Genomic DNA, 25883 nt, shown 5'->3' on the forward strand with positions numbered 1-25883 from the left:
TCTGTGTCCCCGAAGTCCCCCCTCACCCTGTGACCCCCCCAGTCCCAAGTCCCCCTCCCTCCCTGTGTCCCCAAAGTCCCTCCGCAATCCCCGTGTCCCCCCAGTCCCCTCCCAGTCCTAAGTCACCCCGTGTCCCCCCAGTGTCCCCAAAGTCCCCTCCCAGTCCCAAGTCCCCAGCTATCCCCTTGTCCCTCCAGTCTCCTCCCGGTCCCAAGTCCCCAAGTCTCCCGCCCCGTGTCCCCAAGCCGCCCCTTGTCCCCCCCGGCCCCGCCCGTTCTCCCGCCACTCCCCTACTCACGCCCGCAGCAGGATCGCCCCGGTCTGCATGATCTGGTCCGAGGAGGTCCCTGCGGACAGCGGGGCGCTCACCGGGCAGCACCGGCCGCCCACCGACCCCGGACGCCGCCGCCCCGGGCCGCACAGGCCGCGCCCCGCCGCCGGTCCCGCCGCTCCCCCCACTCACCGCCGCCCCCTGGTGGCGGGGCGGGCTCGCCGCCGCCGGCCCCGGCTCCGGGATCGGCCCCGGGATCGCTGCCGCCTCCTCCGCCGCCGCCGCCGCCCCGCTGGGCCGAGGCCGCCGCCGCCGCCATCGCGCCCGGAACACGTGGGCCCTGCCGCCGTCACGTGACACCGGCGGGGGCGGGGCGCGCATCACGTGAGCGGAGCGGCGATCGGTACATGGGCGGGGCTGATGTGAGGCCACCTCCCCGCCCGCAGAGGCCCCGCCCCATGGCTCGTCACTCATTGCTCGGTCCCGCCCCCCGCATAGGCCCCTCCCTTTTGCCCGTCATTCATTGTCCGGTCCCGCCCTCTCCCGGTTTCGGCCCCTCCCCCGCAGCCCACCGGGACCCCCTGGGTCACCGCCCGGTCCCAGGGGTCACACTGGGGGTCACACCGGGGGTCACGGCCCCGCTCCCGGGGCTCACACCGGAGGTCACACCGGGGTCACGGCCCCCGCCGTCCGTGGGGGTCCCGGGGCGACGCCTCCGCGGCGCTTCCGCCGCCCCCGGCGCTTCCCGCGGGTCCCGAGGCGGCGGCGCCGGGCGGGGCGGGAGGGGAACCGGGGCCCGGGGACGGTTCAGGCTCGGGGCGGGCTCGGGGTCCGTTCGGGTGCGACCCCCGAAGCGCAGCCATGAGCCCCAAGAGCTGCCTGGGCTGCACCAAGTGCTTCCTCTTCCTTCTCAACCTCTTCTTCTTCGTGAGTGGGGCTGGGGGGGGGGACTTGAGGGGCTGGGGGGAGATGGGGGGACCTGAGAGGACCCTGGCGGGGGGACAACAACCTCCCAGTGCTGGGGGGGCACTGGGGGTCCCCCGTGTCCTGACCTGCGCTCCCCCCCAGTTCCTGGGCATCCTCCTCCTCGCCTTCAGCTTCTGGGTGCTGTTCGACCGGCAGAGCTTCGCCGCCGTGCTGGGTAAGGCGTCCCCAAATCGGGGGGCACCCCAAGAGCTGCGGCACCCCCAGAGGGTCCCTGACCCCCCCTCGGTGTCCCCAGGGTCGCCGCTGCTAAGCCTGAGGCTCTGCTCCTACGGCTTCTCGGGGGTCGGCATGGCCACCATGCTCCTGGGCTTCCTGGGCTGCCTGGGGGCCCTCAAGGAGGTCAAGGCCATGCTGGGGCTGGTGAGTCGGGGGGCTCGGGGGGGCCCGGGGGGGTTCGGGGAACCGGGAGGGTGCGGGGTGGCTGTGCTGCAACTTCCTGGGGTGACCGCAGGGACACGTGGTGCCACCACATCCTGCACCGACCGGGGGGACAGCAGCGGGGAGAGGGGGACCCTGTGGGGTGGGGAGGGGCTGGGGAGCAGATCCGGCTGACCCCGGAGGAGCTGGGGGCAGGTCTGGCTGACCCCCACCTCCAGGGGCTGGGGGGCAGGTCGGGCTAACCGCGGAGGGGCTGGGGGCAGGTCCGGCTGACCCCCACCCCCCCGTTTGCCCCCGAAGTATTTCGGGCTGCTGCTGCTGCTCCTCGCTGCCCAGATCACCGTGGCCATCATCGTCTACACGCAGCGCGCCGCTGTGAGTGCAGGGGCCCCGTCCCAGCTGGGGGGACCCCGGGGCTCGGGGGGGGACCCCGGGGCTCGGGGGGCGAGGCTGTGCTGACCCCTGTCCCCAGCTGGCTGCCAAGGTGGCCGCCTACGCCGAGGAGCTGATCCGCAGCTACCCAGCCCAGGGACCACCTGGGGACCCCCACGAGAGCTGGGACGCTGTCCAGCAGCAGGTGAGACCCCCTCCCCCCAAAAGGAGCCCAGGACCACCTCACGGCCACCACACTGACCCTCTGCCCCCCTCCCAGCTCGGCTGCTGTGGCTGGAAGGGACCCCAGGACTGGGAGCAGCACGATGGGGACGGGGACGGGGACAGAGCCATCGCCTGCTCCTGCCTCAGGGCACCCAACAGCACCCACGGGAGCCCGGGGGTGCTGCCCCATGGCCGCTGCCCCACGGCCGCCCCCCAGGACACTTTCCCCACGGTGAGGCACGGGGCAATCGGGGGGTCCTGGAGCTCCGTGGGGGGCTCCAGGTGACCCCCCAGCTGTCACCCCAGGGCTGCAAGGAGACAGTCCAGAGCTGGCTGGCCGGAAACCTGGTCACCATCGTGGGGGCTTGCGTCGGCATCGGCCTGGGGGAGGTAGGGGGGATGCCCTGGGGCTGGGGGCGCTCGGAGGACTGGGGGGGATGCCTTGGGGTGGAGGGGCTGAGCTGGGGGTGCTCGGAGGGCTGGGGGGGGATGCCCTGAGTTGTGGTGGCTGGAAGGCTGTGGGCCCATAGGTGGGGTGGGCTGGGGGGGGCAGGGGGGGTTCAGGGGAGGGTCCTAGGGGATTCAGGGTGGCCAAAAGGGTCGGAGGGGGTTCAGGGTGGCCGAGAGGGGAGTCGGGAGTCAGGAGTCCGAGGGTTGGGGGGGGGCTGATCCTGCTCTCTTCTCCCAGCTCTCCCTGCTGATGCTGTCGATGTTCCTGCTCCGGAACCTGGACTCTCGCTACGAGAAGCTGCTGCGGGGGCTCTGAGGGGGCCGGGGTGGTGCGGGGGGGAAGCGCGGAGGGCTTTGAGCTTCAATAAAAGCTGTTGGGAAGCAGCGGAACCGGGACGGGACCGGGAGCGCGCGGAGCAGCAAGGCCACGCCCCTTCCCTCTGACCACGCCTCTTTTGTCTACCCCGCCCCTTTCTCTCTGAGCGGGAAGGGCTCGCGCCAGGCCCCGCCCCCTCTCCTCGCCGTGAGGCGATTCCCGGCCCCCCCCCCCCCCCCCCAACGGCTCCCCCTCAACACCTCAGCGGCGCTCTCGGGACCCCCCGAAACTCCCGGGACCCGCGACACCGCCCCGGAGCACCCCGAACACCATGGCTGCAGAGGTTCCCTGCGCCCCGGGCGCCGTCATCCCCCTGCCAGGTGCGGGCACCATGAGGGAGCGGGGTGGGTGGCGAGGCGCCGGGCCCCTCCATAACGCGTGTCCCCCTCTCAGCCCCTGCCGAGAGCGGTTGCTCGGACGAGTTCGCCCTGGACTGCACCTTCGCTGCCTGCGACCCCGAGCGTACAGGTAGCCGCAGCCCCTGGGGCCGAGGTGGCTGCAGCCAGGCTGAGGTGGTGGTCTCTGAGCCCTTGGTCCACCCGCACAGGGCTGGTGCAGCCGCAGCGGGTGGTGGAGTACGTGGCGGCCATGACCGGGCACAGCGGGCACGACGGGCGACTGCGGGCGCTGCAGGAGGCCCTGGACCCCGCGGCCGCGGGCACGGCCCTGGACTGGAGCCGGTTCCGCAGCGCCATGGGCGCCTGGATCGCAGCGTGCCGGCAGGACGGGTCAGTGCCCAGAGGCAGATGGGCCCGGTGCCCTGTGCCAGCCGGACCGGTCAGTGGTGCTGACCCACGGCTCCGTCCGTGCAGGGACGAGGAGCAGGATGTGGTCACTGGTGACATAGGAGCAGTGCCAGCAGGTGGGCATTGGCACAGGAAAAGGGAGTTGGGGTGGCCCCGATGGGGACACAAACCCAGCCCGATGGGGACACAAACCCAGCCCACTGTGTCCTGTCCCACAGAGGACGAAGGACGCGCATCCCCAGCAGCCGCTCAGCTCCAGGGTGACAACACGGACACCACCAGCCCGTAAGTGCCCACTGTGGGGACACCCCGCCATCCCTGGCTGTGCTCCCAGGAGCACCCCAGGACCTGTGGGACTCCCCAGCAGCGCCGAGGCCGCGGGGCTGCGGAGCCGTGCCCGGCAGCTGGCGGCCCAGAACACCAAACTGCAGCGGGACGCCGAGCTGGCCGAGGAGCTCAACGCCCGCCTGGCCGAGGAGATTGCGCAGCTCCAGGCGCAGCTGCGAAGGTGCTCCCGAGGGGCTCCCGAGGGGCTGGGGTCTGGGACTGCGTCCTGGCAAGGCTGAAGCGCCGTTTGCCCCTGGCAGCAGCCGGCAGGCGCTGGAGCAGGCCAGGGCAGCCGTGGAGGAGCTGGATGACATGAAGGCCGTGGTGAAGCGGCTGGAGGAGGAGAACACCGAGCTGCGGCGGCAGGCACGGCACGCGGTGAGAGGCTGAGCGGAGGTGCCCCGTGGTGCCACGCTGTCACACAGTGTCCCCTCACAGCCGGTGTCCCCTCATGGCCATGCCCTCCCTCCCTCCCTCCCTCCCCAGGAGAAGGAGCAGCGCAGCCTGTGCTCGCGGGCTGAGGGCCTGCAGGAGGAGGTCAGCCTGGCACTGGGGGCTGCCCCAGCGGGGCAGTGCCACAGGGAACCCCAGCCCTGTTTCACCCCTGGCAGAACCAGCGGCTCCTCGCCGAGGGCCAGGGACTGCGGGAGCAGCTCCAGGCGCAGGCGGCTCGGGTGGCCAGCCTGGAGGTGAGCACGGTGGCCGTGGAGCTGGGGGCTGTGTTGGACAGTGACACTGACACGAATCCCTGTCCCCATCCCTCTGCCCAGGCCCAGCTCTGCCGTGGCACTGCCCTGCTCTCTGCCCGGGACACTGCCCTTGCCCAGGTGAGCGCTGCTCAGTGACTCTGCCACAACCTCAGCTGTCACCAGGGCCGCCCCTGGCCCTGTCCCCCAGCCCCTCATGTCCAGGCCCTGTCCCGCAGGCAGGGCAGAGGGCGCAGGAGCTGACAGCAGCACTGGAGGAGTACGAGCGGATGGTGCAGGTACAGCACACCTGCCCTCGGTGTGGGCCCAGACAGCGGCCACAGAGCCCCTGGGTGGGCACAGCAGAGCCCCACGGTGGGCACAGCAGAGCCCCATGGCCCCATGTGTGGGGGCCAAGGAGCCAGGGTGACACCCCCTTCTCCCCCGCAGGAATTGCGCCTGGAGACAACGCGGCTGAGGCAGCAGCTTGGCCAGATGCGGGACGCCTGGGCCATGTAGGGGGGGGACACGTGGGCAGGGGACGTCCTCGGGAGCCTTCACCTCGGCGTCCTCACCCTCTTCTTCCTCACACAGGCGCCCGTGGTCCCCACGCGGCCAGCTGGAGCTCCAGGCCACGGCGAGCCCGGTAAGGGTGGGCTCGGGGGGACCCTGCAGGGCCACCACGGCCACCGAGTGACCCCGAGGCTCTGCCCAGGACACGGGGGACAAGCAGGAGGAGGAGGCCGAGGAGGAGGAGGCAGGGACAGCAGGAGGAGGCCTGGAGGGCAGCCCCGAGGAGGTGGCCAAGGCGGTGGCGCCCCAGGTGCCGCTGTCACCGTGGACGCTGCTGCTGTCACCGTGGGCTCTGGTGCTGCTGGCGCTGCTGGCCCTGCTCCACCTCTTGCCCCGCCAGTGGCCCCAGCCCCAGCTGCGCCACCGGAGCCCCCCGCCCCTGTGAGACCCCCAGTAAAGGCCGTTTGGGCAGCGCTGTGTCCGTCCCAGTCTGTACCGGCTCCCCCAAACCCTGTCCCAGTCCTCCCAGTGCACTCACGCAGGGCCAGAGCCGGGGTGTCAGCATCAGCTTTATGGGCACTGCACGGGGCCAGGCCGGGCCCCTCCCTGGGTCCCTCCGTGGCTCTGCAGATGCTGGTGTGGCCCCCGGGGGCTTCCAGCAGGGAGCTGGGGGGTCCCCGACTCTCACCAGTGGCACAGGGTGAGGGCCTGACGGTCCTCAGGGCATTCCCAGTATTCCCAGTGATCCCAATATGCAGGAGCCCTCCCAGTACCGTGTCTGTCCCCAGGTACCGCTCGGCCACTCAGGTGCCATCCTGCTCCAGTGTCGGGGGTCCCTGTGAGGGCTGGGGGGCGCTGAGGGGAATGAGCTCCCAGTGCCTCCCAGTGCTCCCAGTGACCCCAGGACAGCCCCCAGTGTCCCCAGGACAGCCAGCACCCCCCGTGTCCCCAGTGTCCCCAACACACACAGCGCCCCCCGTGCCCTCGCCACCCTCTGCAGTGCCCCCAGTGCCCCCCAGTGTCCCCACCTGGGCACAGGGTCTCCTCCACAGTGCCCAGAGCACCGCCAGCAGGCCCAGGGCCCCTCCAAGTCCCCCCAGCAGCAGCAGCCCGTGTCCAGCGGGGCTGGGGGGGCCCTGCCTGGCCCCCAGGGTCCCCTCGTGCTGCTCCTGCCGCTCAGCAGGTCTGCTCGGCGCCGGGCCTGGGGGGAGACGGGGGTCAGCAGCTGCCCGGGGTAGGGGGGTTATGGGGGTCTCCCGGGGGTCCCGGGGGGTACCTGGGCGGCAGCGCAAGCGGGCGCAGCCGGGAAAATGGGGGGGTCTCCCTTGCAGCCCCCCCAGGTGCTGCGCCAGGGTCTCCAGCAGCTGCGACACGTTCACCCTCTCCAGCCGGACACAGCCCTGGGGGTCCTGGGGAGATGGCACAGGAGCCCCCCCGGGAGACCCCAGACCCCTTCTGAGCCACCCTGGGAAATGCCAGAAATGCCCCAGAGCTCCTGCACCCCCCGAGACCCCCAGAGTTACCCTGGACACCTCAGGGAACCCCCAGAGACCCCAAGACCCCCAGAGTTACCCTGGACACCTCAGGGAACCCCCAGAGACCCCAAGACCCCCAGAGTAACCCTGAACACCTCAGGGAACCCCCAGAGACCCCAAGACCCCCAGAGTAACCCTGAACACCTCAGGGAACCCCCAGACCCCTGTGGGGACCCCAGAGCCCCTCAGACCCCAGACTCACCTTGGCCTCCCCTGGACCACCCAGAGCCCCCCAATTCCCCCCCCTCCAGGACCCCCAGCCCCCCATGAGCCTCCCCAGGGACCCCCACCCACCTGGATGTGACACTCGGCCACGAAGTGCAGCTGGGCGAGGAGGGTCCTGAGCAGGGGGGCCAAGTCCCTGCCCGCCACCCCCAGCATCCGCTGCACAGCCAGCGCCCCAAAGTGAAGCCCCCAGAGATCAGAGCAGGTGCTGTCCTGGGGGGCCAGGGCAGGAACAGGGAGGGATTTGGGGGGTCAGGGGTCTCAGGGAGGGCAGGAGCAGGGAGGGATTTGGGGGGTCAGGGGTCTCAGGGAGGGCAGGAGCAGGGAGGGATTTGGGGGGTCAGGGGTCTCAGGGAGGGCAGGAACAGGGAGGGATTTGGGGGTGGGGGGCACACGTGGGAACGGGGGTCTCGCTCACCAGCTCCAGGTTGCTGGGCATCGCCACGGGGTAGTCGAGGAGCAGCCAGGGGCTCTGTGGGAGGGGTCAGGGGGTCCCCAAAAACAGCCCGGAGGGCTGAGGGGGCGCTCAGGGGGTCCCCAGCGACCCTTTGGGGGTGAAGGGGCGCAGTCAGGGGGTTTTCAGGACCCTTCCCTGGGAATGAGGGAGTTTGGGGGGGTCTCGGGGGGTTCCGTGGGGGTCTCACCAGGTTGTTCAGGTGGGCGCTGAAGGTGCTGCTGATGGGGTTAAAGCCGAACGAGCAGCAGCTGCCGAGGGCGGGCAAGGCCAGGAGCAGCAGGATTGGCGGCACCTGCGGGGGCGGCACCGGGGGGGCCCTCAGGGGGTCCCGGAGGGGCTCTCGCGGGGGTCCCGGAGGAGCACATTACCGGGGGGGGGGGGCGGTGCGAGGGTTCCCCACTTACCAGAGCAGAGCAAGGGGGGGATACGTCCATGGCGGTGCCGAGCTGCGGACGGCGCACGGGGACGCGCGAGCGCTACCGGAGCCCCCCCGGAACCCCCCCGGGACCCCCTCGGGATCCCCCGGGACCCCCCTCGGGCCGCCGCGGAGCCGCCGCCGAAAGCGAAAGTGGGAGCGGGCCGGGAGGGGGCCCAGGAAACCCGAGAGGGCAGCGGGACGCGCCGAGCCGCCCCCTCGCACCCACCCCGCGGGGCCCCAAGAGCCCCTTCCTCACGCCGGGGACCCCCGCCCCAACCCCGCGGGGCTCCGGCGCTCGGGACCCCCGCCCGGCCCCGCTGAGCTTTGGGTGCGGCTGCCCCGAGCGAGGGAGGGGGGCCGGGGCGTCCGGGCACGTGCAGGGGCGGGGCACCCCCAAAAATGTCCCCCCCAAAATATCCCCCCCCCCACTGCAGCCCGAGACCCCCGCGGTCCCCTCCAAACACAGACACGACAGCGGCTGCGGCTCGGAGCGCTTTATTGGGGAGGGGGTCCCGAGGGGCGGGGCTGGACGGGCACAGCGCGAGGTCCGAACTCCCCGCAGATTTGGGGGGGGGTCTCAGGGGGCGCCCCCCGGCAGCCAAAGGCAGCGGGGGCGGGTGCAGCGCAGCTCCAGCTCCCGCTCCGTGCCGGGGGGGGGCTCCTGCCCCGAGGCCCCCAGGAGCCCCGCCGGGACCCCCCAAACGCGGGGAACGCTCGCGGCAGAGGCCCAGTCACAGTCCTGGGGAGGGGGGGACATGAGCGAGGACAGCTGGGGACAGCCGGGGAGTGTCCCCCCCACCCCAAAATCCCCCACAGCAGCCGTCCCACGGCTCGGGAGCCCCAAAACGTCCCAGTGCCCACCCCCCTTCCCCCGCGTGCTCTCCGCTGTCCCCTCCCCCGTGTCCCCACACTGTCCCCCCCCCCAAATGTCCCGCACCGCCCCCGGACTCACCGCGTCCCCCCCGCACAGCCACAGCCCGTCCGGGCGCTGCCGCGCCAGGCGAGGTCCGCAGCCCCGGGAAGCGCCGGGAAGCACCGACAGGGCCGCCCTCGGCAGCCCCGCGTCCACCAGAGACTGGGGACACAGGCGAGGGGGCAGCGTCACCGGAGGGGGGGTCCGGGTGATGGAAGGGGACGGGGGGATGGGTCCGGAGGGTTCGGGGGGGAACGCGATGGGCAGAGGGGGCACAGGGGAGGTGCGGGGGGACACAGGAGGGTCGGGAGGGGACGTGGGGGTCACTCCGGGGTCAGGGGGGCATCATGGGTGTCCCCCGGTGGGGCACGGGGGAGTCCCGGAGGGGTTCGGGGTGAACGCGATGGGCACAGGTGGCACAGGTCAGGTCCGGGGGGGACACAGGGGAGCTCCCGGAGGTCGCAGGGGGCACATGGGGGTCACCCGGGGGTCAGGGGGGCATCACGGGGGGGGGTCTCGGTTCCGCACCTTCCGCAGCCGCTGTGCGGCACCGGCGCCGCCAGGGGGCGCCACCACCACGACCGCGTTCCCGAACGCCAGCGCCGGGAGGAGGAACTCCAGCGCCAGGGGGCGGGGCCAACCCCAGGCCACGCCCAGCACTCCGAGCGGCCGCCTCGTCAACAGGGCCCGCCCCCCGGGCAGCTCCTGCAGCGGGATTAGTCACGCCCGGTCAGAGGCCACGCCCACTCACGGAACAGACGCGCCCCTTTCCCCACCCCCTTTGACCACGCCCACCTGCACGGCCCCGCCCGCGCGCTCCGCTCGCTCCGCCCAGCGCAGCAGCGCCCCCCGCAGGCTCCCGCCGGTGTCGCCGCCGTCGCCGTCCTCGGGGGTCCCGGGACCCCCCGGCAGCGCCGTCGCCGCCCCCCGCAGCACCCGGGCCCGCGACGCCCCCGGCAGCCGCCCCCACCTGAGGGGGATGAGGGGGTCGGGCACCGAGCCCCCTCCCCGAGGGGTCCCGAGGTCGGGGACACCCCTGAGGGGGTCGGGGAAATCCCGGGGGGGTTTGGGGACACCCCTGGGGGGGTCGGGGACACCTCGGGGGAGGTCGGGGACACCCCTGGGGGTTTGGGGACACCCCTGGAAGGGTTGGGGACACCCCCGGGGGTCACCCAACCCACCCCCGCACTCACCCCGGGGCGGCCCCGCGGGCGGCGGCCACGGCCTGGGCCAGCTCGGGATCGCTGGGGTCATCCAGGGTCACCAGGGGGCTGCGGGGGGGACAAAGGACACAGGGGTCAAAGGGCATGGCCGTGGGAAGGGCATTGGGGGCACCTGGACCCCCACAAGAGGAACAATCAGGGGGGTCCTGAGGGGCACACGGGACCCTCTGGGGGGGCAGGATGGGGCTGGGACCACCCCAGGTGGGGGGAAGAAGGGGATCCTGCGGTGCTAAACTGGGGTCCCAGACTTGGAGTTCTTGTCCTGGGACCGCCCAAGTTTGGGGTCTCCGTCCTGGGGAGGAGTCCCTGTCCCATCAGGGGGTACCTGAGCGGCTCCTCCGCCTTGGGGGGCTGTTCCCAGGGGGGGCACCCGAACTCTCGCAGTGCCTGGAAGGAGTGCGGGGGGGGCAGAGCCCATCTGCAACGGCACAGGACCCCCAACCCCCACCCTGGGGACCCCCAAAACCCACCCACCCCCCCCCCCCCCCCAGGACACCTCCATTTCCTTCTGGCTTCTCCAGGACCCCCCAGACCCCCCTGGAGCCCCCCCAGAGCCCCCCTTGGCTCCCCTCACCTCATGCAGGTCAGAGTCCCCGAAGGGCTCGGGCAGCTCCAGGGAGTTGAGGGACACCAGGCCATGGGGCAGCCTGTGGAGGGGTCGGCGCTCAGCGGTCACTCCTGGCCTGGCCTTAGGGTCAGGGGGTGCCGGTCACTCCTGCCCTCGGGGTCAGGGCTGGGGGCGGTCACCTGTCCGCCGTGTCCAAGGCCACAGTGATGTCCTGGGCCCAGAGGGCGGCAGCAGTGGCGTGGGGCAGCGCCGAGGCCACGGCCACGGCCTCGGAGGGGCTGCGCACGGGCAGCAACACCAGCACCGGCCCCGGGACCTGGGGGGCACAGGGGGCGCTCAGAGGGTCCCCAAGGGCACCCCTGACCCCCCCAAGCCCCCCCAGGGGCACCCCCGACCCCCCCCAAGCCCCCCCCAGGAGCAGTCAGGGGTACTCCCAAGTCCCCCCAGGGGCGCTCAGAGGGTACCCAAGGGCACCACCGACCCCCCCAAGCCCCCCCAGGGGCACCCACCGGCTCCCGCAGGCAGCGCGAGGTCGGGGCCACCCCCGAAATCAGCGTGGGGGGGTAGAAACGCCGCCCCCCCCCGACCAGCACCGGCAGAGGAGCCTGGAAAACCTGGGAGCAAAAATAGGGGTGGGCGGTCCCAATGAGGGGGGGGACACTCAGAGCGACACCCGGGGCAGCCCCGAAGGGACCCCACAATATCCAGGAACCCCCAAACTCCCCCACACCCCAAAAACCTCCAAATTTCCCCCAGAAAACACCCCAAACTCCCCTCCCCTGCCCACCCCAATATCAAGGAACCCCCCAAGCCCCCCCCAAAACCCCACACCCCGTATCCCCCTCCCCACCCCGCGCCACCCCCGTGTCCCCCCGGGTCACCTGCGCCCCCTCCTCCCGCGCCTCCTTCAGCAGCTCCTCGGGCGGGGGCGTCCCGGGGGGCAGCGGCCCCACCTCGGTCCGGGGGTCCGTGGGGTCCCCCAGGCGCAGCCCCCCGAGCCGGGCCCGGAGCCGCCGCTCCAGCGCCGGGACCACCGAGTCCTGGGCCAGCAGCACGCAGCCCCCCGAGGCGGGCAGCTGGGGACACAAAGGGACAGCAAGGACACTGTCAGGGACATTGTCAGGGACAGCAGAGACAGCAGAGACAGCAGAGACAGCAGGGACAGACCAAGGAAACGCACACTCCGACCCCGAAACAAACCCAAAAACGCCTCCCAAAAATCCCCCACAAAAGCCCCGAAACAAGCCCAACCTCCTCCTGAAAAACTGCCCCAAACCCACAAAAAAACCCAAAAAAAACAACTCTGAAACCTCCCCGAAAGGCTCACCAAAAAAACCCTCAGAAACCAGCAAACCCCCACAATCCCCCCCCAAAAACCCCAAAAGTCCTCCAAAACCTCCCCAAAAAGCCCCCCCCCCCAAAAACCTGAAAAACCCCCAAAATCCCCCCCAAACCCCCCGAGCCCCCAGCCCTACCGTGGCCACAGCGGCAGCGCTGGCGCTGTCCAGGTCGGCCGAGTCCAGCACGATGACAACGAGCCGGCCCCCCCGGGGACCCCCCCCCAGGCGTGGCCCCCGCAGCGGGGATCCCCAGAGGCGGCACCGGAGATCGGCCTGGGGAGGGAGACACGGGGACAGCATGTGGGGACAGGGACAGCCCATGGGCACAGGGGACACAGGGACAGCCCATGGGCACAGGGGACACAGGGACAGCCCATGGGCACAGGGGACACAGGGACAGGGACAGCCCATGAGCGCAGGGGACACAGGGACAGGGACAGCCCATGGGCACAGGGGACACAGGGACAGCCCATGGGCACAGGGGACACAGGGACAGGGACAGCCCATGAGCGCAGGGGACACAGGGACAGGGCACACGGACCCCCAGAGGCGGCACCGGAGATCGGCCTGGGGAGGGAGACACAGGGACAGGGACAGGGACATGGGGAGAGGGAACACGGACCCCACTTTGGGAGGGTGGTCCCGTTGTTGTCCCCTCCCCCTGGGCGTGGCCCCTGGGCGAGTCCCCCGTACCTGCGCAGCCGTTCCCATCCAGGTGACGGCGCCGATCCCGGGGTGGTCGCGCAGGGCCCGGGGCAGGGCCGGGGGTCCCGCCAGGACGTTGAGGACCCCCGGGGGCAGCGCCGCCCCCTCCCCGCCCAGCTCCGCCAGCAGCAGCAGTGGCGGCGCCGCCGCCGGGGGGGCCACGAGCACGGCCGTGTTCCCTGGGGGGGACCCCGAAGGGGGCTGGGACACCCAAACAGGGGCACCCCGAAACCCCCAAAAGGGGCTGGGACCACCCTGGGACCCCCCAGGGACACCCCAAAACCCTGGGACCCCAAAGGGGGCTGGGACATCCCTGGGACGCCCCCTAGGCCTGGGACCCCCCCATAGACACCCCGAAACCCTGGGACCCCAAAGGGGGCTAGGACCACGCTGGGATACCCCAAAACCATGGGACCCCCTCAGGGACACCGGGATGGATGGGACCGCAAAGGTGGCTGGGACCCCCCCATAGACACCCCTGTGGTGGTTTGACCAGGAAGAAGTGGGAATTCTGGGATGCTGCGGTCAAACCAATGGGTACTGGGATTTTGATATTGGCACCTGGTGTGGCCAGAACCCTGGGACCCCAAAGGGGTCTGAGACACCCCCAGGGACACCCCAGAACCGTGGGACCCCAAAAGGGGCGCCCCCCTAGGGCTGGAACCCCCCCAGGGCTGGGCCCCCCAGCGTTAGGACCTCAAAAAGGGACACTGGGACACTCCAAAACTGCTGGGACTCCCCGCAGGGACACCCCAGAATGGTGGGACCCCAAAAGGGCCACCCTCCCAAGGACAGCCCAGAACAGCTGTCCCCATTTGTCCCCATTTGTCCCCAGTGTCCCCATTTGTCCCTGTTTGTCCCCCCTGCACTCACCCATGGCCAGGAGCGGCCCCAGTTTCCAGAGCAGCTCCGGCAGCGAGCAGGGACCGGTCAGGACCAGGGCCACCACCCCTGAGGGGACAGGGGGACATGGGGGACACCCAGGGGATACCCAGGGGACAGCGACACTCACCCAAGGGCCATGGGCACACCTTGGGGACCCTTTGGTGACAGTGACACTCACCCAAAGGCCCAGGGGACACCCTGGGGACCCTTTGGTGACAGTGGCACTCCCCCAGGGGCCCAGGGGACACTTTCAGGACCCCCTGGGGACCCTTTGGGGACAGTGGCACTCACCCAGGGGGCGCCACCCGCCCTCGGGGGGCTCCAGCCCCCGCAGCGGCCGCAACCCCAGCTCCAGCTCAGCCCCGAGCGTCCGGCACAGGGGGCGCCCCCCGGCCAGGGCCAGCAGCGCCCCCAGGGCCACCCCACGGTCACCCTCGAGCGTGGCGGCCAGCCTGGGGGGACACGGGGGTCAGGGGGTCACACAGGGGTCACCCGGGGTCACCCGGGGTCAGGGGTCACTCACCTGGCCAGGTGCTGCCCCCGCTGGGGCCCCCCCAGCTCTGCCCAGGCCTCGGCTGCCGCTGCTGCCGCTGCCACGGCCACGGCCACGTCCGAGCTGTCCCCGGAGGGCACCGCGGCCACCACGCGGCCTGGGGACACACGGGATGGAGACTGACCGCTGGACATTGACCACGGACTGCTGACCCCAAACCCCAACCCTGAGCCCACCCCCATGACCCTGCCCCAATCCCTGGCCCTGGTCTGCCCCAGTGACCCCAAACCTGTGACCTTGGCCCTTGACCCCAATCCCTGTCCCTGTCCCCTCGGTGTCCCCTGTGTGTCCCACACCCATGGTGGCCTCACGGCACCCTGTTCCCTGTGTGTCCCCTGCCCCTCAGTGTCCCCTCGGTGTCCCCAGTCCCTGTCCCCGTACCCGTGGCGGCCTCGCGGCACTCGAGTCTCTCCCTCCCCTCGGGTCTCAGCCAGGTCCCGTTCACGAAGTGTCCGAGGCTGCGCCCGTGCGACTCCAGCCACGCCTGGGGGACAGGGGGGACACAATGGGACCCCTCCCCAGGACCCCCCCCCCGGACCCCCTGAGACCCCTCTGGGACCCCCTGAGACCCCCCGGGACCCCCCAGCCCCGGCCCAGCCCTCCCCACACCCCCAAACGACCTTGGGCCCACGGGGGAACTTTGACCCCGACGCAACCACGGCACCCCGGGCTGCCCCCGGGACCGGGACCCCCCCAGGATTCCCAAGACCCCTGGGACCCCCCCAGCACCCCAGGAGAACTCCCCCATCCTCACAGAACCCCCCAAACCCCCCCCCAATACCCCCCGGTGCCTCCCCCAGCCCCATTATTTCCCTCGGGACTCCTCCAGACCCCTCCCGAGTCTTGAGGAGGCTCCCAAGAGCCCCCCGAGACCGCCCCAGACTCTGAGGGAACCCCCAGGACCCCCCGAGCCCCCCCAGGACCCCCAGAACCCCCCCGAAGCCCCCTCACAGCCCCCCCAGGACCCTCAGGGGGACCCCCAGGGCCGCCCTCACCTCGCCCGGGTTGGGCGCGCATGGGATCGGCCCCTCCTCCATGGTGGCGAAGATTTCGGGGACCGAGGGAGCCCCAAGGGCCGCCAGAGCCGCCATCACCGCCGAGCAACCACCGAGACGGGCGGGGCGAGCCAGAGAGGCCCCGGAAACCACCGAGACGAGCGATGCGAGCCAGAGCGGCACCGGAACAACCGAGATTCAGCGGAAGTGGCTAGAGCGGCACCAAAACCACCGAGATTTGACGGAAGTAGCCAGAGCGGCACCGGAACCACCAAGATTCACCAGAAGTGGCCAGAGCGGCACAAAAACCACCGAGATTTGCCGGAAATGGCCAGAGCGGCACCGGAACCACCAATATTCACCGGAAGTGGCTAGAGCGGCACGAGAACCACCGAGATTTGCCGGAAGTGGCCAGAGCGGCACCGGAACCACCAAGACTCCCCGGAAGTGGCCAGAGCGGCACCAAAACCACCGAGATTTACCGTAAGTAGCTAGAGCGGCACCGGAACCACCGAGACTCACCGGAAGTGGCCAGAGCGGCACCAGAACCACCGAGATTTTGCCGGAAGTGGCCAGAGCGGCACCGAAACCACCAAGATTCCCCGGTTTTGGCCAGAGCGGCACCGGAACCACCGAGATTCACCGGATGAGGCCAGAGCGGCACCGGAACCACCGAGACTGGGCGGAAGTTGTCAGAGCTGTCTCGGTAACCATGGGGACGGCTCCGCGCCGGAAGCGGAAGTGGCGGGAGGAGCAGGAGCGGTGAGGGCGGCCCGGGGGGCCGGGAGCGGTTTCGGGGCTCCCGGGGAGTCCTGGGCGGTTCCCGGGGCCTCCCGGATCATGGCGGACCCGTCGCTGCTCTCGGCCGAGTTGGAGGCGGACGAGGAGGAGGAGGCGGCGGCGTTGCGGCGGCTGCTGCTGCAGGTGGGGCCCGGGGCCGGTGCGGTTCCGCTCCCGGTGCCGGTTCTGATCCCAGTTCCGCTCCCGGTGCCGATCCCGGTCCTGACGCTCCCGGTTCCCGCAGGTGGCCCCGGACCCTGAGGAGGCGCCGAGCGCCGGCCCCGCCCGGGCCGTGACCCCGCAGCCGGGTACGGGGGGCTCGGGTGGATTTTGTGCGCTCGGGTGGGTTTTGGGGGGGCTCTCTTGGATTTGGGTTGGGCTCTGTTGGATTCCTCTCCCCTCAGGTCTGTGTGTCAAGACCCGCGAGGCGGGAAGGGGTCCCAAGGTGCATTCTGGGGGGGTTGCTGTGGATTTTGGTGCATTTTTCCCCCCCAGGTTTCTGTGTGAAGACCCGCGAGGCGGGCGGGGGTCCCAAGGTGTTCCTCAACGTTTGCCACTCGCCCGAGGTGCCGCCCCCGCCGCCCGTGCCCCCTCCGGGGCTGCAGCAGCTCCTGCGGGACCCCCCCGGCCCCGATGGTTCCTTCCGCATCCCCATGAGCCTGGGGGAGCCGCACGCCGAGCTGGACCGAGGTCAGGGACCCCTCCCCAAAATACCCCCCCTGCCCCAGAGACCCCTCCCCAAAATACCCCCCGCCCCAGAGATCCCTCCCCAAAATACCCCCCCCCAAAACCCCTCCCCAAAATACCCCCCGTGCCCCAGAGACCCTTCCCCAAAATACCCCCCCAACCCTGCTGTGACCCCCGCAGGGGGAAGGGGCTGCACGGCCTACGACGTGGTGGTGAACTCGGGGTTCTTCAGGACACTCAAGGTGGGGCTGGGGGCGTCAAATGGGGTCTGGGGGCTTCTGCAGGGGTCTGGGAGGGTTAAATGGGGTCTGGGGGCGAACTCGGGCTTCTTCAGGACCCTCCTGGTAGGGTTGAGAAGCTAAATTGGGGTCTGGGGGCTTCTGGAAGGATCTGGGGGTGGTCTGAAGTGCCTCCGGGTGGGTTGGGGTGGAGAATTGGGTCTGGGGTCTCCCTGGGGAGGGTCAGGGTGTGAATTGGGTCTGGGGTCTCGCTGTGGAGAGCTCAGGGTGTGAATTGGGTCTGGGGTCTCCCTGTGGAGGGTCAAGGTGTGAATTGGGTCTGGGGTCTCCAGGCCGACCCCCTGTACCTGGAGTTCTTCCTGACCGTGGCCCTGGAGGGGCTCTCGGACAAGTACGGGGTGGAGCTGGAGCTCACTGGTGAGTCTGGGGGCTCCAGGGGGGCAGACCCCTCCCCAAATTACCCCTGACCCCCCCGGGACCCCTCCCCAAATTACCCCTGATCCCCCCGGGACCCCTCCCCAAATTGCCCCAGGCTGGCGCATGCTGCAGAACCGGTGCTGCCCGGGACCCCCGGGACCCCTCCCTACAATAACCCGGGATCCCTCCCCACAATAATCCGGGACCCCTCCCCACAATAACCCGGGACCCTCCCCAATTGCCAGGCTGGCGCGTGCTGCGGAACCGGCGCTGCCTCGGCTCCATCGCGGCCCAGAACATCCGGGCGCGACCCCAGCCCCACATCCAGGAGCTGCCAGGGTGAGCGAGACCCCTCCCCAAATTAAACCAAAACACCCTGGGACCCCCGGGACCCTCCCCAAATACCCCAAACACACCCAGAACCTCCCAGCCTGACCCCAGCCCCGCATCCAGGAGCTGCCGGGGTGACGGGGACCCCCGGGACCCCTCCCCAAATACCCCTGAGACCCCCGGGCCCCCCCCGTTCGTGGTCGTGGCCTCACCCTCGGCTCAGGAGCCGCGGGAGCTGCAGGCGCGGGTGCACCTGGGCCAGGTGGTGAGTGGGGGACTGGGGGGGAAATGGGGATACTGGGGGGGACTGGGGGGGACTGGGGATACTGGGGGATACTGGGGGGAACTGGGGATACTGGGGGGGACTGGGGGGAACTGGGGATACTGGGGGGGACTGGGGGGAACTGGGGATACTGGGGGGGCTGGGGGGTAACTGGGGGGGGAAATGGGGATACTGGGGGGGCTGGGGATACTGGGGGGGGACTGGGGATACTGAGGGGGACTGGGGGGGAACTGGGGATACTGGGAGGGACTGGGGATACTGGGGATACTGGGGGGGACTGGGGGGGAATTGGGGATACTGGGAGGGGCTGGGGGGGAATTGGGGTCAACTGGAGGGGGCTGAGGGTAACCAAGAAGAGACGTGGGAGGGACTGGGTTATATTAGTTTGTACTGGGAGGGACTGGGGGGGAATTGGGATGAGCTGGGGGGCACTGGGGGCTGTGCTGGGTGGGGTCTACACCATCCTGGGGGGGGTCGGGGCGCAGTGGGCGTGTCCTCACCCTGGCCCCGCCCAGGAGGGGGCGGGCTCTCTGTGGCTGGGGCTGAGCGAGGAGCGGCTGCTGCTGCTGCGCCCCGCGCCGCCGCCGGGGGGCGCTCCCGAGGCTCCTCCGGGCCGCCAGGGAGCGCTGCTGGAGCTGGGGCTGCCGCTGCGCATGCGCGCCGACCCCGCGCGGTGCCGCGCGCGCTTCCACCGCCGCTCCAAGGTAACCATGGCAACCGCGGGGGAGGGACGTGCCCCCTTCCCACCGGGGACACGCCCCCCCGCTGACCTGTGGCCACGCCCCCCGCAGGTTCTCACCGTGACGATGCCGCTGCTGCGGGCGTGAGGGACTCCCGGAAAGACCCCCAGGAGACCCCCAAAAAACCCACCCGGGACCCCCCAAAAAACCCACCCGGGAGCCCCTGTAAAATCCCACCCGGCACCCCCAAAAAAACCCACCCGGGACCCCCACCGGACCCCCCAGGACCCCCAGACCTCTTTGGGGCCGTTCTCAGGATGCTCCTGAGCCCCCCCAGCCACTCAGGGACCCCCCCAGGATTGTCCAGAGCCCCCCCCGACCCCTCAGCCCCCTCCCCTTCCCCTTTTTTTGGTACGAAACCCCCCAATAAAAGCCAAACCGATATCCCGTGCTCTGATTGGTCCGTGCCCCCCCCCCCCCCGGTGCCCCCCCCCGGCGCATGGGAGATTTGGGGGGGGGGCGGGGGGGATTTGGGGGATTTAGGGCTGATCCGGGCCGGGGGGGCCGGGGGGGCGCCCAGAGCTGCCCGGGAGCGGCCCCGGGAGCGGCGCCGGGCGCGGGGGATTTTGGGGGGGTCCCGGGGGTCCCGCGGTGATGGTGGAGCCTTGAGGCGGCGATGGAGTTCAACAGGGAGGAGTTCAGGAGGCAGCTGGGGGCCGGGCTGGGCCGGCTGCACCGGTGAGACCCCTGGGATGGGGATGGGGAGGGGTCCTGGGGGAGCTGCGCTGGTGAGACCCCCGGGTTTGGGGAGGGTCTGTTGAGGTTTGGGAGGGTCAGGTTTTCTGGAAGGATTTGAGGGGGGTCGGGTTTTCCGGGGGGTTTTGGGGTCGAGTTTTGGGGGTTTGGGGTTCTTGGGTTTGCCGGGAGTTTTGGGGGGTCAGGTTTGGGAGGTGTCTTTGCCGTAGAGGATTTGGGGTCGGGTTTGCCAGGGTTTTGGGGGTTCTTGGGTTTTCTGGGGTTTTTTAGGGGGGTCTCGGGTTACCCTGGGACTTTGGGGGGGATCAAGTTTGGGGGTCTTGGGTTTTCCGGGGGAATCCGGGGGGATTTGTGGTCGGGCTTTCCGGGGGTTTTGGGGGATCAGGTTTTGGGGGGGCTTGGGGGTGTCACTTTCCCAGGGGGTTTTTTGGGGGGGTTTTTGGGTTTCCCGGGGGCTTTTGGGGCGTCTCGGGTGTCTCACCCCCGTGTCCCCCCGTGTCACCTCCCCCGCTCGTGTCCGTGCCACGCGTGTCCCCGGCCCGGCCCCTCCCCCGTCCCCCCCGTGTCCCCCTCCCGGCTGTCGCCGCCACCGCGGGGATTAGAGAGAGATTTAATCGGCTGCGGGGGGGGGACAGGAAAGGGCTGGGGACACGGGGAGGACATGGGGACACGAGGGGGAAAAGGGACACTGGGGGGGGACATGGGGGACCCGGGGACATGGGGGCGACAGGGGGGACACCGGGGAGATGGGGACATGGTGGGGGAAAAGGGACATGGGGGATAGGAGGGGACACGGCGGGGACATGGAAGGGAAAAGGAACACGAGGGGGGACATGGCAGAGGAAAAAGGGACATAGAGACACAGGGAGAGGAACGTGGGGACACGGGGAAGTAAATGGGACACGGGGGTACAGGGGGGACACAGGGACATAGCACGGGAAAAGGGACACGGGGACACGAGGCGGTGGACATTGGGGACGGGGGGGACCGGGGAAAAGGGACACAGAGGGATTGGGGGAAAAGGAACACGGGGGAAAAGGGACACGGGGACACGGGGTGACACGGGGCAAAAGGGCCACGGCCGTGCAGGTTCCTGGAGCAGCAGCAGGACGACCCCGAGAGCCTGGGGCTGAGCTCGGGGCTGGCGTGGGACCCCCAATGCCCCCGGTGCCCCCATAGCCCCCGGTGTCCCCTCAGTGCCCCCATAGCCCCCGGTGTCCCGCAGGTTCCTGGAGCGCCGCCAGGACGACCCCGAGAGCCTGGAGCTGAGCTCCGGGGGGCTCACGGGCGGGACCCCCGTGGCCCCGCGCCCCCCGGTGCTGGACTGCACCTTCTGCGGGCTGCCCCGGCGCTACGGCATCGCCATCCTCTGCGGCATCGGCTTCTGCATCAGCTTCGGCATCCGCTGCAACCTGGGCGTGGCCGTGGTCAGCATGGTCAACCCCGCCCACGGACAGGTGAGGGGGCAGCTACGGGGTCAGCCCCGCCCACGTACAGGTGAGGGGTCAACCCCACCCACGGACAGGTGAGGGGGCAGGTATGGGTCCGGCAGGGTCAACCCCGCCCGCAGACAGGTACGGGGGCACCTGTGGGGTCAGCTCTGGGTCACGTATGGGGTCAAGTGTGGGGTCAGTTTGGTGTCACTTGTGGGGACAGGTGTGCGGTCACTGTGGAGACACAGCCAGGTGCGGGGGACATGCACCTGCCCAGGGCATGTCCAAGGTATGCCCAGGGCGTGCCCAGGGCGTGTCCGGGGCGTGTCCAGGCCCCGCCCCGCCCCAGCGACCCCTCCCCGCAGCGCGCCCAGTTCAACTGGGACCCCGAGACCGTGGGGATGATCCACGGCTCCTTCTTCTGGGGCTACATCGTCACGCAGATCCCCGGCGGCTTCATCGCACAGAAATTCGCCGCCAACAGGTGAGCGGGGCGGGGCCGGGGGCGGGGCCGGGGGCGGGGCCGGCCCAGGCGTGTCCCAGGTGTCACCGGGTGTCCCCGCAGGGTGTTCGGGCTGGCCATCGTGTCCACCTCGGTGCTCAACATGCTGATCCCGTCGGCCGCGCGCGCGCACGTGGGCTGCGTCATCGCCGTGCGCGTCATGCAGGGCCTGGTGGAGGTGATTTGGGGTGAATTCAGGGGATTTTGGGTGTGTTTGGGTGTGTTTGGGGCTGCATCATCACCGTGCGCGTCATGCAGGGCCTGGTGGAGATAAGGAGGGAATTTGGCGTGGATTTGGGGGATTTTGGGCTGTGTTTGGGATGGTTTTGAGGCATTTTTGAGGTGTTTGTTTTTGGGGGGTTTTGGGGTATTGTGGGGTATTTGGGGCGGTTTCCGGGTGGGTTTTGCTGTTCAGTTGCTGGGGTTGGGGCGTGGCCGGGGTTGGGTGTGTCCCTGCCCATCGGGGCGTGTCCCGGTGGGCGTGTCCCGCGCTGACCCCACCCCTTTCCCGGCAGGGCGTGACCTACCCCGCCTGTCACGGCATCTGGAGCAAGTGGGCGCCGCCCCTGGAGCGGAGCCGGCTCGCGACCACGGCCTTCTGCGGTAATGGGGGTCTGGGGGCTTCGGGGGGTCTGGGTGGGTCTGAGGGCTTTGGGAGCCGCCTCGCGACCACGGCCTTCTGCGGTAATGAGGAGGGGTCTGGGGGCTTCAGGGGGTCTGGGGGGGCTTTGAGGGGTCTGGGAGCCAGCTCGCCACCACAGCCTTGTGCAGTAATGGGGGTCTGGGGGCTTCGGGGGTCTCAGGGGGTTTAGGGGGCTTTGGAAGCTGCCTGGCAACCACGGCCTTCTGCGGTAATGTGGGTCTGAGGGCTTCGGGGGGTCTGGGGGGGTCTGGGGGTGACAGGCGGATATGGGGGGATCCCGAGGGTCCCCACTGACGCCCCCTGCCCCCCCAGGTTCGTACGCAGGGGCCGTGGTGGCCATGCCCCTGGCCAGGGTCCTATGGGGATTTGGGGGTCTGGGGGAGTCCCGGAGGGGTCCCAGGGATATGGGGGGGTCCCTGGGGGTCCCTGGGGGTTTGGGGGTCCCCACTGACGCCCCCTGCCCCCCCAGGTTCGTACGCAGGGGCCGTGGTGGCCATGCCCCTGGCCGGGGTCCTGGTGCAGTACACGGGGTGGAGCTCCGTGTTCTACGTCTACGGTGAGACCCCCGGGACCCCCTGAGACCTCCTGAGCCCCTCGGGACCCCCTGGGACCCCCTGATACCCCCCCTGAGACCCCCGCCCACCCTGGGACCCCCTGGGACCCCCTGATACCCCCCCTGAGACCCCTGCCCACCCCAGGACCCCCTGAGACCCCCGGGACCCCTCAGGAACCCTGATCTCGCCCGGGACCCCCCGAGCCCCTTTGGGGCCCCCTCCCAGTGCTCCCAGTAACCCCATTGTCCTGTCCCCAGTAACCCCAGTATCCCCCAGGCGGTTTCGGGGTGCTGTGGTCCCTCTCCCATTGATCATTCCCAGTCCCCCCAGTGCTCCCAGTATCCCCAGTATCCCCAGTAACCCCAGTATCCCTCAGGCAGTTTTGGGGTGCTCTGGTACATGTTCTGGGTGCTGGTGTCCTACGAGAGCCCGGCCCAGCACCCGACGATCTCGCCCGAGGAGCGGAAATACATCGAGGAGAGCATCGGGGAGAGCGTGGGCAGCAACCCGCTACTGGTTAGACTGGGAGCACTGGGAGGGACTGGGAATGGTCACTGGGGTCACTGGGAATGGTCACTGGGATGGGCATCGGGGAGAGCATGGGAAGTAACCCACTACTGGTTAGACTGGGATGGGCACTGGGGGGCACTGGGGGTGTCCAGGGGTGGTCAGGGGTGGTCAGTGGTGTCCTGGGGGTGTCAGGGGGTGGTCAGGGATGGTCAGCAGTGTCCTGGGGATGGTCAGCGATGGTCAGGGGTGGTCAGTGGTGTTTGGGGGTGGTCAGTGGTGTCCTGGGGTTGTCAGGGGTGGTCAGTGGTGTTTGGGGGTGGTCAGTGGTGTCCTGGGGTGGTCAGGGGTGGTCAGTGGTGTTTGGGGGTGGTCAGTGGTGTCCTGGGGATGTCCTGAGGTCAGCCTTCCCCCCCTGCCCGCAGCTGGCCACGCCCTGGCGCCAGTTCTTCACCTCCATGCCCGTGTACGCCATCATCGTGGCCAACTTCTGCCGCAGCTGGACCTTCTACCTGCTGCTCATCAGCCAGCCCGCCTACTTCGAGGAGGTCTTCGGCTTCGAGATCAGCAAGGTGGGCTCAAAAAAACCCAAAAAACCCAAAATAAACCACACCAAAATATCCGCAAAAAAATCCCACAGAAAATACCCCAAAAACACCCCAAAACACCCCAAAACCCTCTGGACCTTCTACCTGCTGCTCATCAGCCAGCCCGCCTACTTTGAGGAGGGCTTTGCCTTCGAGATCAGGAAGGTGGGCACAAAAAAACCCCAAAAACCACCTAAAACCAGCCCAAAAATATCCGAAAAACCACTGTGACCCACAGATGGGATTGCTGTCAGCCCTGCCCCACCTGGTGATGACCATCGTGGTGCCCATCAGGGATAATTGATTTATTCTGTTATTTTATTTACAGATAATGGATTTATTCAGTTATTATATTTTATTTATATATAATTTATTTCTCTCTGCCAGGTGGGATTGCTGTCGGCTCTCCCTCACCTGGTGATGACCATCGTGGTGCCCATTGGGGGGCAAATCGCCGATTTCCTGCGCTCGCGCGGCCTCATGTCCACCACCAACGTGCGCAAGATGATGAACTGCGGGGGTAGGTGACACTGGGGACACTGTGTGACACTGGGGACAGTGTGACAGGGACAGAGGGACAGTGACAATGTCCACCACCAACGTGCGCAAGATGATGAACTGCGGGAGTAGGTGACATTGGGGACATTGTGTGACAGCGTGTGACAGTGTGTGACACTGGGGACATTGTGTGACAGTGTGTGACACTGGGGACAGTGTGTGACAGTGTGTGACAGTGTGTGACAGTATGTGACAGGGTACAGGGACAGTGTGATCACCAACGTGCGCAAGATGATGAACTGCGGGAGTAGGTGACATTGGGGACATTGTGTGACAGCGTGTGACAGTGTGTGACACTGGGGACAGTGTGTGACAGTGTGTGACAGTGTGTGACAGGGTACAGGGACAGTGTGATCACCAACGTGCACAGGATGATGAACTGCGGCCGTCAGTGACAGTGGGGACAGCGTGTGACACTGTGTGACAGTGACAGTGACAGTGACAGTGTCCCGTCCCCTCACAGGGTTCGGCATGGAGGCCACGCTGCTGCTGGTGGTCGGTTACTCGCACTCCCGCGCCGTCGCCATCTCCTTCCTGGTGCTGGCCGTGGGCTTCAGCGGCTTCGCCATCTCGGGTGCGCACGGGGACATTGGGGACACCTGGGGACACCGGGGACATCCCTGACCCCGCCCTGACCCCGCTGTCCCCACCAGGTTTCAACGTGAACCACCTGGACATCGCACCGCGCTACGCCAGCGTCCTGATGGGGCTGAGCAACGGCGTGGGGACCCTGTCCGGCATGGTGTGTCCCCTGATCGTGGGGGCCCTGACCCGCCACAAGGTGAGGGGACACTGAAGGGACATTGGGGACACTGTCCGGCATGGTGTGTCCCCTGAACGTGGGGGCCCTGACCCGCCACAAGGTGAGGGGACACTGAAGGGACATTGGGGACACTGTCCGGCATGGTGTGTCCCCTGATCGTGGGGGCCCTGACCCGCCACAAGGTGAGGGGACATCACTGGGGACATTGGGGGCACTGTCCCAGATGGTGTGTCCCCTGATTGTGGGGACACTGGGGACACCCAGGCGACATTGGGGACACTTAAGGGACAGAGGGACTTGGGGAGGACAGACGGACACGGGAACTTGGGAGTAGCGCTGCCCACCTGTCACTCACCGCCCCTCCTGTCACTCACCGCCCGCCTGGCCCCGCCCCCCTCCTTTGGCCCCGCCCCCTCCCTTTGGCCTCGCCACTCTTCTTTCCCCGCCCTCCCCTTGGCCACACACCCCCCTTTCCCGCTCTCTCCCTCCTTTCCATTGGGTCCCGCCCCCGCTCGTCGCGGATTGGCCGGCGCGCGGCGCGCGGCGGGCGCTGATTGGCCCAGACGCGCGAGGAGTGGCAGTGGGTGTTCCTGATCGCCGCGCTCGTGCACTACGGGGGCGTGGCCTTCTACGGCGTCTTCGCTTCCGGGGAGCCGCAGCCGTGGGCGGAGCCGCCGCGCGAGGAGGCGGAGCCTCTGGCGCCGGGGGGCGTGGCCAGCGACGAGGAGGAGGAGGAGGAGGAAGGGGAGGAAGGAGGGGTGGGGGGAGGGGGACCTCCGGGGGGGCCCCCCGCGAGCTACGGGGCCACCGGGACCACCCCGGCCACCGGGGGCGGGGCCTGAGAACGGCCACGCCCCCCGAAAAGGGAATCCCCGGGGAACCCCCTCGAGACCCCCAAGACCTCCGAAAAAGGACCCCAGGGACTCCCGAGACCCCCCCGGATCCACCAGGGACCCCCCTGAGACCACCAGGGACCCCCCAGATCCCCAAGAACCCCAAAGGGACCCCCAAGACCC

The 25883-nt window shown here is 69.4% G+C and overlaps 6 protein-coding genes across 16 annotated transcripts; 4 read left to right on the forward strand and 2 right to left on the reverse strand.

The window, feature by feature from the left end:
- Positions 1-670: 670 nt before the first annotated feature.
- CD37 (CD37 molecule) lies at positions 671-3060 on the forward strand. 3 transcript variants are annotated; one of them, XM_074531681.1, is made up of 9 exons: positions 671-888; positions 934-1198; positions 1340-1412; positions 1494-1618; positions 1937-2011; positions 2109-2213; positions 2289-2465; positions 2540-2623; positions 2922-3060. In XM_074531681.1, the coding sequence occupies exons 2-9, from the start codon at positions 1133-1135 to the stop codon at positions 2997-2999; spliced, it is 783 nt and encodes a 260-aa protein (XP_074387782.1). In that variant the 5' UTR covers positions 671-888; positions 934-1132; the 3' UTR covers positions 3000-3060. The 3 variants fall into 3 exon arrangements, with proteins under 3 accessions (XP_074387782.1, XP_074387783.1, XP_074387781.1); XM_074531680.1 differs by having other exon boundaries at positions 819-1198; XM_074531682.1 differs by lacking the exon at positions 2540-2623 and having other exon boundaries at positions 815-1198; positions 2922-3010.
- A 184-nt stretch (positions 3061-3244) lies between these two features.
- On the forward strand, positions 3245-5800 carry KASH5 (KASH domain containing 5). 6 transcript variants are annotated; one of them, XM_074531668.1, is made up of 14 exons: positions 3245-3379; positions 3453-3527; positions 3607-3787; positions 3872-3921; positions 4024-4090; positions 4170-4313; positions 4393-4510; positions 4619-4669; positions 4744-4821; positions 4903-4959; positions 5058-5117; positions 5269-5333; positions 5413-5464; positions 5534-5800. In XM_074531668.1, exons 1-14 carry the CDS (start codon positions 3331-3333, stop codon positions 5774-5776), a joined length of 1290 nt encoding a protein of 429 aa, XP_074387769.1. In that variant the 5' UTR covers positions 3245-3330; the 3' UTR covers positions 5777-5800. The 6 variants fall into 6 exon arrangements, with proteins under 6 accessions (XP_074387769.1, XP_074387771.1, XP_074387770.1 ...); XM_074531670.1 differs by having other exon boundaries at positions 4396-4510; XM_074531669.1 differs by having other exon boundaries at positions 4173-4313.
- On the reverse strand, positions 5779-8329 carry FLT3LG (fms related receptor tyrosine kinase 3 ligand). Of its 2 annotated transcripts, XM_074531678.1 has the most exons (6): positions 7953-8326; positions 7736-7840; positions 7510-7563; positions 7161-7304; positions 6608-6740; positions 5780-6532 (listed from the first exon to the last, which is right to left on the reverse strand). In XM_074531678.1, exons 1-6 carry the CDS (start codon positions 7980-7982, stop codon positions 6135-6137), a joined length of 864 nt encoding a protein of 287 aa, XP_074387779.1. In that variant the 5' UTR covers positions 7983-8326; the 3' UTR covers positions 5780-6134. The 2 variants fall into 2 exon arrangements, with proteins under 2 accessions (XP_074387780.1, XP_074387779.1); XM_074531679.1 differs by lacking the exon at positions 7510-7563 and having other exon boundaries at positions 5779-6532; positions 7953-8329.
- A 116-nt stretch (positions 8330-8445) lies between these two features.
- ALDH16A1 (aldehyde dehydrogenase 16 family member A1) lies at positions 8446-15379 on the reverse strand. The gene is made up of 17 exons (XM_074531665.1): positions 15149-15379; positions 14535-14637; positions 14124-14250; positions 13892-14052; positions 13589-13666; positions 12704-12894; positions 12146-12283; positions 11552-11746; positions 11180-11284; positions 10850-10986; positions 10677-10749; positions 10428-10489; positions 10073-10150; positions 9675-9849; positions 9408-9584; positions 8919-9041; positions 8446-8705 (listed from the first exon to the last, which is right to left on the reverse strand). The coding sequence occupies exons 1-17, from the start codon at positions 15242-15244 to the stop codon at positions 8544-8546; spliced, it is 2181 nt and encodes a 726-aa protein (XP_074387766.1). The 5' UTR covers positions 15245-15379; the 3' UTR covers positions 8446-8543.
- A 148-nt stretch (positions 15380-15527) lies between these two features.
- Positions 15528-18846, forward strand: PIH1D1 (PIH1 domain containing 1). Its single transcript, XM_074531677.1, has 9 exons — positions 15528-16072; positions 16173-16236; positions 16424-16618; positions 16796-16857; positions 17187-17271; positions 17517-17610; positions 17725-17866; positions 18400-18588; positions 18676-18846. Exons 1-9 carry the CDS (start codon positions 15989-15991, stop codon positions 18709-18711), a joined length of 951 nt encoding a protein of 316 aa, XP_074387778.1. The 5' UTR covers positions 15528-15988; the 3' UTR covers positions 18712-18846.
- Positions 18847-18998: 152 nt separating this feature from the next.
- SLC17A7 (solute carrier family 17 member 7) lies at positions 18999-25852 on the forward strand. Of its 3 annotated transcripts, none has more exons than XR_012577742.1 (12): positions 18999-19302; positions 20546-20777; positions 21119-21237; positions 21319-21433; positions 21771-21858; positions 22368-22454; positions 22829-22968; positions 23385-23531; positions 23934-24066; positions 24568-24678; positions 24758-25049; positions 25431-25571. XR_012577742.1 is itself a non-coding variant. In XM_074531666.1 (12 exons), exons 1-12 carry the CDS (start codon positions 19241-19243, stop codon positions 25707-25709), a joined length of 1641 nt encoding a protein of 546 aa, XP_074387767.1. In that variant the 5' UTR covers positions 18999-19240; the 3' UTR covers positions 25710-25852. The 3 variants fall into 3 exon arrangements, 2 of the variants coding, with proteins under 2 accessions (XP_074387767.1, XP_074387768.1); XM_074531666.1 differs by having other exon boundaries at positions 24758-24885; positions 25431-25852; XM_074531667.1 differs by having other exon boundaries at positions 24758-24885; positions 25050-25574.
- Positions 25853-25883: the final 31 nt, after the last annotated feature.

The sequence above is a fragment of the Zonotrichia albicollis genome, chromosome 38 (genome assembly GCF_047830755.1).
Source record: "Zonotrichia albicollis isolate bZonAlb1 chromosome 38, bZonAlb1.hap1, whole genome shotgun sequence".
NCBI classification, from domain to species: Eukaryota; Metazoa; Chordata; class Aves; order Passeriformes; family Passerellidae; genus Zonotrichia; species Zonotrichia albicollis.

What these genes read in the sequence shown, in the direction of transcription:
- CD37 (XM_074531681.1), top strand. Translation starts at nt 1,133, where the DNA reads ATGAGCCCCAAGAGCTGCCTGGGCTGCACCAAGTGCTTCCTCTTCCTT. An exon ending in GAGCTTCGCCGCCGTGCTGG is followed by an intron (nt 1,413 to 1,493) that starts GTAAGGCGTCCC and finishes CGGTGTCCCCAG; the next exon opens with GGTCGCCGCTGCTAAGCCTG. An exon ending in GGGACGCTGTCCAGCAGCAG is followed by an intron (nt 2,214 to 2,288) that starts GTGAGACCCCCT and finishes CCCCCCTCCCAG; the next exon opens with CTCGGCTGCTGTGGCTGGAA.
- KASH5 (XM_074531668.1), top strand. Translation starts at nt 3,331, where the DNA reads ATGGCTGCAGAGGTTCCCTGCGCCCCGGGCGCCGTCATCCCCCTGCCA. An exon ending in GGCGGCAGGCACGGCACGCG is followed by an intron (nt 4,511 to 4,618) that starts GTGAGAGGCTGA and finishes CTCCCTCCCCAG; the next exon opens with GAGAAGGAGCAGCGCAGCCT. An exon ending in ATGCGGGACGCCTGGGCCAT is followed by an intron (nt 5,334 to 5,412) that starts GTAGGGGGGGGA and finishes TTCCTCACACAG; the next exon opens with GCGCCCGTGGTCCCCACGCG.
- FLT3LG (XM_074531678.1), bottom strand. Translation starts at nt 7,982, where the DNA reads ATGGACGTATCCCCCCCTTGCTCTGCTCTG. An exon ending in CCCCCCCTTGCTCTGCTCTG is followed by an intron (nt 7,841 to 7,952) that starts GTAAGTGGGGAA and finishes CCGCCCCCGCAG; the next exon opens with GTGCCGCCAATCCTGCTGCT. An exon ending in TGGCCGAGTGTCACATCCAG is followed by an intron (nt 6,741 to 7,160) that starts GTGGGTGGGGGT and finishes CCATCTCCCCAG; the next exon opens with GACCCCCAGGGCTGTGTCCG.
- ALDH16A1 (XM_074531665.1), bottom strand. Translation starts at nt 15,244, where the DNA reads ATGGCGGCTCTGGCGGCCCTTGGGGCTCCCTCGGTCCCCGAAATCTTC. An exon ending in GCCTTGGACACGGCGGACAG is followed by an intron (nt 10,750 to 10,849) that starts GTGACCGCCCCC and finishes ACCCCTCCACAG; the next exon opens with GCTGCCCCATGGCCTGGTGT. An exon ending in AAGGCGGAGGAGCCGCTCAG is followed by an intron (nt 10,151 to 10,427) that starts GTACCCCCTGAT and finishes TCCCCCCCGCAG; the next exon opens with CCCCCTGGTGACCCTGGATG.
- PIH1D1 (XM_074531677.1), top strand. Translation starts at nt 15,989, where the DNA reads ATGGCGGACCCGTCGCTGCTCTCGGCCGAGTTGGAGGCGGACGAGGAG. An exon ending in GGCCGTGACCCCGCAGCCGG is followed by an intron (nt 16,237 to 16,423) that starts GTACGGGGGGCT and finishes TTTCCCCCCCAG; the next exon opens with GTTTCTGTGTGAAGACCCGC. An exon ending in GGTGGAGCTGGAGCTCACTG is followed by an intron (nt 17,272 to 17,516) that starts GTGAGTCTGGGG and finishes CCCAATTGCCAG; the next exon opens with GCTGGCGCGTGCTGCGGAAC.
- SLC17A7 (XM_074531666.1), top strand. Translation starts at nt 19,241, where the DNA reads ATGGAGTTCAACAGGGAGGAGTTCAGGAGGCAGCTGGGGGCCGGGCTG. An exon ending in TGGGCAGCAACCCGCTACTG is followed by an intron (nt 22,969 to 23,384) that starts GTTAGACTGGGA and finishes CCCTGCCCGCAG; the next exon opens with CTGGCCACGCCCTGGCGCCA. An exon ending in CAAGATGATGAACTGCGGGG is followed by an intron (nt 24,067 to 24,567) that starts GTAGGTGACACT and finishes GTCCCCTCACAG; the next exon opens with GGTTCGGCATGGAGGCCACG.